This window comes from Notothenia rossii (genome assembly GCF_949606895.1).
Source record: "Notothenia rossii genome assembly, chromosome: 8".
Taxonomy (NCBI): Eukaryota; Metazoa; Chordata; class Actinopteri; order Perciformes; family Nototheniidae; genus Notothenia; species Notothenia rossii.
Window position 1 is genome coordinate 29,910,471 of NC_136906.1, and position 10,401 is coordinate 29,920,871.

A 10,401-nucleotide genomic window follows, 5' to 3' on the forward strand; every position below is an offset into this window, starting at 1 on the left:
CTTTGCCAGATCTTTCCACCGTCACATGTGCCGCCTTTTTCTTTTGAGACGTGATTTCGACATACGGTAAGTGTGATTCAGACAAGTTATATTTCTTATATAAAAATAATGTACAATGTCAGATATAACATGTTCCACCTAAATTGTAGCTATGATGCACTGGCTCCACTGTTAGCTAAACCGCTAGATTTAGCTCAAACATGACGATAGTTGGTTGCTTGCGGGTAGAAGCCTACTCTCTTGGTTTAATATTGTCACTGAAATGTGTTAAAGTTATTCCTATTGTGTACTGGCGTAGCTGCTTATGACCAAATTAGCGCAAACTAATGCGCAAACTGGGTCATGTTAAGGCTAGTACTATCATTATTAGTACATAGCTTGTCACCAAACTGCACACATTTTTTTTGGTACTATTTCGGCGTGTGTGTGTGAACGGTTTAATGTAGTGTCACCGCCGCTGCGTCGAGTGTAATTATAACAGGGTGTCCGCGGGGTCTTAAAAAGTATTAAAAGTTGATAAATCAATTTAGCGAAAATTAAGGCTATTAAAAAGTATTAAACGGCATTTTCCAAGGTATTAAGAAGGTTCACAGCAACGACAACATGAAACACCCTTTAATTTACTGAAACGACATGACGGGAAACCCCAAAAGGCGGCCCCATGCATAGCGCGCCGTAAAATGCTGCTTATTATTTTAAGTTTCGTTGCCTTGCTCCTCTCTGTGGGGGGGGGGGGGGACTAAACGACTACGGTAACGGGTTCCAAGGTGGGTAGACCGGCATACGCAACGCTCTGGGGGTCCAACGGCTCCGTGTGTGCCCTATATGATCATTTTCTGATAACGATGAAATAGCCCGCCTCCCTCTCCCAACGTCTCCTGCTGCTGCTGGGCTGTCAGAAGAGGGGGAGGAAAAGAGAGGCAGTCACCGTTTATTAAATATTATTATATTATTATACAGAGAACAGAGTCGTTATCAATTTCTTTTAAAGCTCAATAAATAACAAAGAAGACCTCTGACCGGCACTTTTCTAATTTTGTACGGAAGATTTAAACTTTAACGGACATGTTGACCGGCGGAACATTTTTTTTATGGAAACTCTGCCGCACGGTCCCCTCGTTCCTTGGAAGAGGCGGAGAGGTGGGTGTTTTTCATCTGCTGGTGGACTACCTGAGAGATACAGCAGGAGAACACGCCGTCCACCGTGGAGAATAAACAGAAGGGCAACCATGGCAACCATGCTCCGGGGTCTTCTTCGCTGCTTTGGTGTATTTCGGGCGGCAGCAGCGCCACTTACAGGCCTGATATATGTACTACATCGTTTCCAGCCTTTCCAGCGGTCTAGTGTGAACGGACACGCTAATGAATCGAATGCGTGTGAACGGAAGCCTTTTTTGCGCTTGCGTATGCGTTTTACCGTATGCGTCCTCGTGGGGCCGGGGTCTAAGCCAAACTATATCCGGTCACAGAGATCTGCTATTTTAAAGTAAAGTCAACACATATAGACCCTAAATATAGTCTATATTAAGAACGAGAAAAGTCTTAACATATATATCCTTTTTTGTAAACATATGACAAATGTGTGAGGGTGATGACGTCAGAGCATCGTCCTATGTGCCAGGGCTTAGCCCCGGACAGCCCCAGCCCAATTTAACCCCTGGGTATTTGTGAGGGAGCTCCTGTATGGCATTACCCCGCTGAAGCTCACCAAAGTTTAATATATTTCATAGTTCAAAGTTTTGTCAATTGTTTTGTTTATTGGTCAAATACTGGTTTCTAATGTTTTCTGAGGAGTTTTACTGGAATGAAAGAGCACAGAGTCTACAGAAGCAACAAAGCAGCATACTGCATTAAACCTGACCTTCACAGAGAGGTTGAAGTTCATGTGGAAAGGAGGCTTCAGTAGTCTGTCTGCACTCTGTTTAGTTTTGCTATCTTACAATCAATATAGTAAATGTGACTATTTGTACTAAGGTGTTGAGCAAAGCACATTATACCACCATTTTTCCTTACAGTATCTGAAATCTAAGATATGTTTTTAAATATGAGGTAAAGTGTGTTCCCAATGTAACCGGTTAGAACTCAAGGTTGCGATGAGGTCTTAAAATGTATGGAAAGGGTCTTAAAAAAGGTCTTAAAAGGTATTAAATTTGACTTCAGGATTCCTGCATATACCCTGTATAAAGACGATACGGCATCACCGAGCAGTGAGGGGGCATGTTGCGCTGGGGAAAGCCCGGTGATGCATCCGGCTGACGAACATAGAACTTAACCTCGCTGTGTGGGAGATGTAGTAATAATTTGTTGTGCCGGTCGCCTCGATGGCGGGACTCCCTTCTTGTTTATGCTGGAAGTGATTGATGCGGCGTTGATAAAGCCTCACATTTATAGTAGCTCGGTGGTTAAAGCGTTATCCAGCTCTATGTTGCTGTGCTAATGTGCTAATAAGAATCCAAGTTGTAGTGTAATTTGCTGTTGCTGATAAGACCATTACTACGTTCGGGGTGATAATACGTGACTGTGAAAGCTTAACAACGAATAGAAATGTCCCCCCTAATACAGTATATAAATGTATTTCTTTTTCTTCTCATGATTTCTCATGCCTGACCGGTGGTGGTTTCTTCAGGCTTTGACACATCGTATTGGACTACTACCTAAGGTACGTGAAGCTACACTACTGTGAGTGATATAGAGAGTACTTTAATGTTGCTGTGTGTTCTGAAAGTAATTTCTACGTAAACGCAAAGTGCAGGAGGTGATTATAGGACAAAATCCACTGTTTTGTTTTTCTGTGGAGTTATTCAATTTAGAGTTCAGCCAGAGCTAATATACAAATTATTTTTTACCTACAAAGATACTCCCAGTAAAGTGTGGGATGATCTTGATCTATGGGGACTCCCAGAGTTTTGTGAAATCCTCCAAATGGTGATACTGCAGGAAAAGTTGATCTTCATTGTGAAAAAGATCAGTGGATGGTACATTGAACATTATAGAGCTTATGATCTCAAAACGTCACCAGGCAAGGAAGTGGAACTTCTTGAGCCTCAAGATGATTACCCACTGGCAGACTTCAAAATCCGAGGGATGCGTCTTGTCACATTGAAAAGATATGTCCATGTTTAAAGGGTTAGGAAGCGAAAAGTGATATTTCATTAGGTGGAAAAATAAATAATTCATAACTATTGTGTTCTCAAAACAGATTTATTTCATACCAGTGGTTTTTTTGGTTTTCAAAGGTTTTATTTATCATTTCACCAACAAATAATTACACTAGGTAAATATCAGAAAATAATTTGTGAGAACACTCAAACAGTGTGTGGGCTTTTTTTGAGTGGTCAGAGTTTTAATGCTTCACCTGCAGAACAACAATATATTAGTTTTTTTATGACTTCCTATACATATTTGTTATTGGTGCAAGACTAGCTATCAACCCTTTGGAGATTGCAAATGATAACATTCAACTTTTTTGCACATACAAGTTGTCAACTGCAGATTTCAATTATTTAAAAGGAACCTAACATTGAGGGTAAGGGTGGGCATTATGTCATTTTTTAAATATGTGCTGATGGAGTCCAGTCAGCAAATGCCGCCAGTGGAAAAGGGATTAACACGAAGTTGTAATCCTTTTACTGAAAACTGATAACACATCTATAAGATGATACATTAACAGTGTTAATAATGAGGAATTATGCTTAATGTGCCTTTCTTAAAACGTATTGTGCTTGTGTTGTCTTCTCAGACTGCCATGGCTGATTCGACGCCTGCAAGACTGAAAGTGATTTTGGGGGAGAACAACATTGAAAAACTGTCACTTCCAAATGGCATACCGGAATCATTGGATGACCTTCTCATCAAGTTAAAGACTTTCTTTGGGTTAAAGGGCGACGTCAGACTGCAGTACATGGACCAAGACTTTGGCAACGACTTCTTCAATCTGAATTCCACCACTCAACTTCAGGATTTGGGAACAATCAAAGTGATCCACCAGCAAACAAATACACCTTTTGAACATTGCCACTGATACCACATCATCGTCTTCACTTGAGTGTGATGGCAATGTTTTGTTGGCATCAGATGACACAATAATCCTCTCATTCCCCGAATCTGTGTCCTCTCGAGCCAAACAGTGGCCAGCGGACTCTCCGATTCCTCAATTTTCATATGACACGGAGCTGCTGCTAGTAAAGGGGAATTCTGAGTTTAATGGAAGCCACAAAATGTTGACTGTCAGCTCCCGAAGCAAGTCTGATATTCTGAATAGACTTGCAGAAACAATTTCTGGATACAAGGCCTATCCCGATGATTCACATTTTTGCACAGTAGCAGAGGCTCTTATCAAAAAGCATCCTTGTTTGAAAGAACCTGGCTCATTCAATGGCTGCAATGGATGGAAACAGCGCCTGAAATATAAGATGGGGAAACTACAGGACTCAACTCAAATTGCAGGGGTGCCCAGAGCTGGTGGTAAATTCCCTGAAACCTAAAGCTGCTACAGATGCTGTCCCTGCTAAAAAATTCAAGAGGCCAAAGCGAGCTGAGTCTAACTTTTATCCTTCCCCACTGGTGCCAATCTGGAAAGCCTGGAAAAAGAAAGAATAGAACTTCTGACAGACATCAGGATAAGGAACAATAATAGGGTCATCGCAGACAAAATAGCTCACATGTTCGCCTACAGACGACGGGAGGTGGTAAACCAAGAGCCAGGAATCAAGGACTTCAAAGACAGGTGGCCGGCACTGTTCCAACAAAAAGAGGTAATAATCTAGTGTGTATCCATTTTTTTAGTAAGCTTTTATCCATTCATCATAATATGGTGTGGTAAAGATGATGTTTAATAGTGTTTACTGACAGAATTTACATTTTTAGTTTGTTATACTTTTTGCCAGTGTGTAGGCATGCTTAGTTTATTTTTTTTTCCTCGAGCGTGTAAAAACAAAGAAAATACAAATGAAACAAAAGGTGATACAGTACTATACAAATGAATGCAATAACGAAACATTTAATTAATAATTGAATAATCTGTAGTGTCATTGTCTGTTATCAATAAACAACAAAGCTTTAGCTAATTACACGTCCGAAAAGGGGTCGGAAGAAGTTTACACTTGCTTCAAAGGTTCTTTTTTCAAATGTTAATTGCATACAGACTGAGTTCAATTGAATTTTTATGAATTTACTCACTGTCATTTTTGTATTATTCTTTCATAGATCAATGCAGAGTTCCAGAGGATAATGACCATTCCTCTTGAGGAGAAGTTCATGGCCCAGTTGGACATTCACTCAAGTCAGCTAATCAAAGTCATCCGTGCCAAAGGAGGATCAACACGTCAAAAGACTGCTGACATCATGGACATTTTTGACGAGGTAAATCTGCATTGTCAAATGAGTCCTTGCCAGCTAAAAGGGATACATTTTGTGTATCCTTTTATAGATGCATTGGGAGGGCAACCGTTGTTTTATGAAACTCTGTAACTAGGACTATCCATTTGTTTCTAAATAAAGTGAAGGATTTTAGCTGTAAGAGTAAGGAAATCTGTCAATAGACATTTTGAAAAATAAAATTAACCAAAATAATGTTTTCCCAGACTGAAGACATTCATCTTCGGAGGGAGTGTGTCCTGAGAGCCCTCATTATCTTCCTGGGAGAAGATCCAGATGAGCTGATCAAGGAATATCTAGTTTGCATGTCAGCACAGCTTGTCAAAGGCACACGTGCTAATACATATTAGATTGATATTAATGCTGTAAAAGGGAAATTTCTCTACTAAAATAACACCTGTCGGGTTTGATTATATTCATAATCTTGGACATTTGACATCATGTAAGTTTAAAGCACCTTTATGGTTTTCCAACTCCTCATAGCACTTTAACACCACGTTCACATTCACCCATTCATACACTGATGGACCATGCCACCTGCTCATCAGGAATAACTAAAGCATAGCATCGGAATTTGGGTTTTTAGTAATTTTCCCAAGTATACCGCGAAACACAACATGTATATGTAAAAAGTAGTCCTAGCATGTTTTTTTTTTTTTTTTTAAATACTCTTTGTTGAATTTTACACATTTTAACACAAAACACAGAACAATGCACGACAACCCCCCCACCCCCACAGACAGCCACACAGCACGTCCACAATTTGACAACAATTGAATGATATTAATATTAATCCTTCTCAACATAATCGCAATAATACAGATGGATCAGATGAGATAAATGAATTAAATATTAGGTTCTGATCATGTGAGTCGTCAGAATAATCAGTGAGTAATCACAGAGTAGGACCCCGGCCAGTGATATTATTGTCCCATATTAAGTGCATATTAGTGCAAAGTGATGCCAGTGATGTTTGTTGTCATTTACTCCTACTCTAGGACTCCAGAACAGATGATCTTCCGAAGGAGATGGAGGAGCTAACAATGGGTGTGTTTGTGATACGGTAGGAGGAGGAAGGACTGCAGGAGCCACCAGCAGACATCGGCATCATCAGGGCGTGGAGGTGCTGAATGAACTGCCTTCAGTTGCCTCAGCTTGTGCCCTCCTTCTGGGTTTGCTATATGCACTCAACATAGCATATCCAAAACCCCCTTCATTTCACTTTTGAAGTACTTCAGAAAATAATCATGCAGCTTGACCAACACAAGATGTCTGCCAAAGTGCAAAGTCTGTATGGCAGACTTCAATGCTCAGAGTAACGACAAACAAAACAATGTTTTCCTCCTCTGGGCCAAAACATGGCCTAGTGCTGTATTAGCACAATGGCGTCTTGACATCGGACATTGCACATGTAAAAGAAAATGTTGTGGGTGCGGTAGGTTTTTGTTTCACCATTTTAGTTTCGATTCCAAGAAACGGTTGAGTTGTGCATTGTTATTTGTGCTTGAGAAACATTCCACTTGAACTTTATATTTTAATGAACTTAGTAGTAATTATTGTCCTATATTTCTTTCCGATTTCACAGCTGCCTGGGCCTAGCAGCAAGAACCTCCATCTGTGCCTGCCCTGCACCCAGGTCCAGATCTACCGTGGCTCAAGGGCCTTCACCAGAGCCATCACCACCAAGGACCAGCATCACTACAGCGGCCTCCACCTCCATCTGTGCCTGCCACAAGATTAAGATACACCTCGGTACAAAGGCCTCCACCACAGCCATCATGATCAACCAAGCCAGCAAAGAAGTCTCTCCTAGCAGACGTACCTCCCACACAGCCGCCAGCATCAACCTGGGACAATCACACCTACCTCCCTCCGACACAGCAGCCACCAGCAGCCCACGCACCATTACCCCCACCTACACAGCAGCCAGACCCACTGTCATGGAAGAAAGACCATTACACTGCTCCCCCTGTCTTTACATTTATAATGAATAGTTGGTTGAGAAAGTTCTGATATTGTAAATATTGAGATTTTACAGTTTCTTATGTTAACATAAATAGTTAGTTGAATAAAAATGTTTAATGCTCAATTTGTATTTGTACACATCATCACATGAACCTTGGTATGGAATATGAATCAGTCCTGATGTAACTTTTCTGTGGTGAAAGTAGAGTGATGGAAATATTTTTACTCTAAATTATAATTTATACATTTTCATTTCAGACATGAACAACACATTTATATCAATCAATCAATCAATGTTTATTTATATAGCCCAATATCACAAATGTTACATTTGTCTCAGTGGACTTCACAGTTTGTACAGAATATCAGTATGACAATACGACACCCTCTGTCCTTAGACCCTCACATCGTACAAGGAAAAACTTCCAGAGAAAACCCCACAGTTTAAAGGGAAAAATGGGAGAAACCTCAGGGAGAGCAACAGAGGAGGGATCCCTCTCCCAGGACGGACAGACGTGCAATAGATGCCGTGTGTAAATTGAAAAGATAATACATTTGCAACATAGGTAGTCCAAATGTTTTGAAATGCATGTGTGTATAATAAGAAGATGAATCCACGAGGATATCCATCCAGGACTTATGATCCAGGACCGCAGCCACGACTCAAGATCCAGGACTCGCAATCCATGACACAGGACCGCAGGATCATCCATGACTCCGGATCCCGGCGTATATAGACACCAAAAAGAAAGACATTTGGGGAAGCTGGGTTAATCGGAACATGAGAGTACACAGGTATAGACAGAGAGAAGGAAGAAGTAAGATGTCCCCCGACAAACTAAGCCTATATCAGCAAAACTAGGGGCTGAATCTAATCAGCCCTAACTATAAGCTTTATCAAAAAGGAAGGTCTTAAGCGCACTCTTAAAAACGGATAGGGTGTCTGCCGTCCGAACACAAACTGGAAGCTGATTCCACAAAAGTGGAGCTTGATAAGAAAAGGCTCTGGCTCCCATTGTACTTTTAGAGACTAGGAACAACCAACAACCCTGCATTCTTGGAACGCAATGCCCTAGTAGGACAATAGGGTATAATGAGTTCTTTAAGGTAAGATGGCGCCTGCCCATTAAGGGCTTTGTAGGCGAGAAGAAGAATTTTAAATTCTATCCTGTGTTCTATAGGGAGCCAGTGTAAGGCAGCCAGAACAGGAGTAATGTGGTCCCTTTTCCTAACTCTGGTTAGTACACGAGCTGCAGCATTTTGAATCAGCTGAAGCGACTTGACTGACTTCTTGGTACACCCTGATAATAAGGAGTTACAATAATCCAGCCTTGAAGTAACAAATGCATGGACTAGTTTCTCTGCATCGTTTTGAGGCAAGATATGCCTGATTTTTGCAATGTTACGTAGATGGAAGTAGGCGGTCCTTGAAATGGATTTTATGTGGGTGTTAAAGGATAAATCCTGATCAAATATAACACCAAGATTCCTTACAGTCTCACTGGAGGCCAAATTAATGCCATCCATAGTTAATATATCTTTAGATAATTTGTTTCGTAGATTCTTCGGGCCAAGTACAATAACTTCAGTTTTGGTCGTGTTTAACATCAAAAAATTTAAGGTCATCCACGTTTTTAAGTCCTTGAGGCAGTCTTGAATTTTATTTAGATGATTAATTTCATCAGGCTTGATTGATAAATATAGTTGAGTATCATCCGCATAACAATGAAAGTTTACAGAATGATTCCTTATAATATTGCCTAACGGAAGCATATATAGGGTGAACAAAATAGGTCCAAGCACTGAGCCCTGTGGCACTCCATGGCTAACTTTGGTTTGCATGGAAGATTCATCGTTGACACGTACAAACTGAGAGCGTTCAGATAGATAAGACCTAAACCAGCCTAAAGCAGTTCCCTGTATGCCAACTAAGTGCTCTAGTCTTTGCAATAGGATATCATGGTCGATAGTATCAAATGCAGCACTAAGATCGAGCAAGACAAGAATAGAGACAAGTCCCTTGTCAGAGGCTATTAGAATGTCCTTTGTGACTTTAACCAGAGCTGTCTCTGTGCTATGTTGTGTTCTAAAGCCAGACTGAAAATCTTCAAATAAATCATAGTTTCTTAAGTAATCACACAGCTGTTTTGCGACTGCTTTCTCAAGAATTTTTGAGAGGAACGGAAGATTAGAAATAGGTCTATAGTTGGCTAAAACCTCTGGATCGAGGTTGTGCTTTTTAAGAAGCGGTTTTATCACTGCTACTTTGAATGATTTTGGAACATAGCCTGATAATAAAGACATATTCATAATATTTAATAAAGAAGTGCTAATTAATGGAAAAACTTCTTTTAACAGCTTAGTTGGAATCGGGTCTAAAATACACGTTGATGGTTTAGAAGAGAGAATCATTGAATTTAATTGTTCAAGGTTTATGGCTGAAAAGCATTCTAGTTTACTATCTAGTGTAATATTATTAGAACTTACGTTTCCGGGAGCTGTTGATAACACTATACTGGTCAAAGGCAAGAGGTCATTGATTTTGTTTCTAAGAGTAACAATTTTATCATTAAAAAAGCACATAAAATCATTACTACTGAGTGCTATGGGAATAGAAGGCTCAGTCGAGCTGTGGCTCTCTGTCAGCCTGGCTACAGTGCTGAAAAGAAATCTTGCATTATTCTTATTCTCATCTATTAATGAAGAGTAGTATGCTGCTCTCGCTTTACGCAGTGCTTTCTTATATTCATTGAGAGTAATATGCCAAATTAAACGAGATTCTTCAAGTTTAGTGGAACGCCATATCCTTTCAAGTTGTCTCGACTTTTGCTTTATTTTGCGAGTTTCGGCATTATGCCATGGAGCTAATCTATGTTGTTTTATTTTCTTCTTTTTCAAAGGAGCAACAGAGTCTAATTTTATTCGCAGCGCATCTGTAGCACTATCAACAACATGATCAATTTGGGGTGGTGTACATTTTGTATAAGTTTCCTCCCCTACATGCAGACATGCTATCGAGTTAAGTATTGGTGGAATCTCTTCCTTAAATTTGGCTATAGC

At 40.2% G+C, this 10,401-nt stretch overlaps 1 protein-coding gene across 2 annotated transcripts; it reads left to right on the forward strand.

Moving 5' to 3' along the window:
* LOC307015944 (uncharacterized protein) lies at window positions 1-6,050 on the forward strand. Of its 2 annotated transcripts, none has more exons than XM_079644926.1 (5): window positions 1-66; window positions 2,627-2,659; window positions 3,740-4,754; window positions 5,206-5,361; window positions 5,583-6,050. In XM_079644926.1, the coding sequence occupies exons 3-5, from the start codon at window positions 4,662-4,664 to the stop codon at window positions 5,724-5,726; spliced, it is 393 nt and encodes a 130-aa protein (XP_079501052.1). In that variant the 5' UTR covers window positions 1-66; window positions 2,627-2,659; window positions 3,740-4,661; the 3' UTR covers window positions 5,727-6,050. The 2 variants fall into 2 exon arrangements, with proteins under 2 accessions (XP_079501052.1, XP_079501053.1); XM_079644927.1 differs by having other exon boundaries at window positions 9-66; window positions 2,627-2,679.
* Window positions 6,051-10,401: the final 4,351 nt, after the last annotated feature.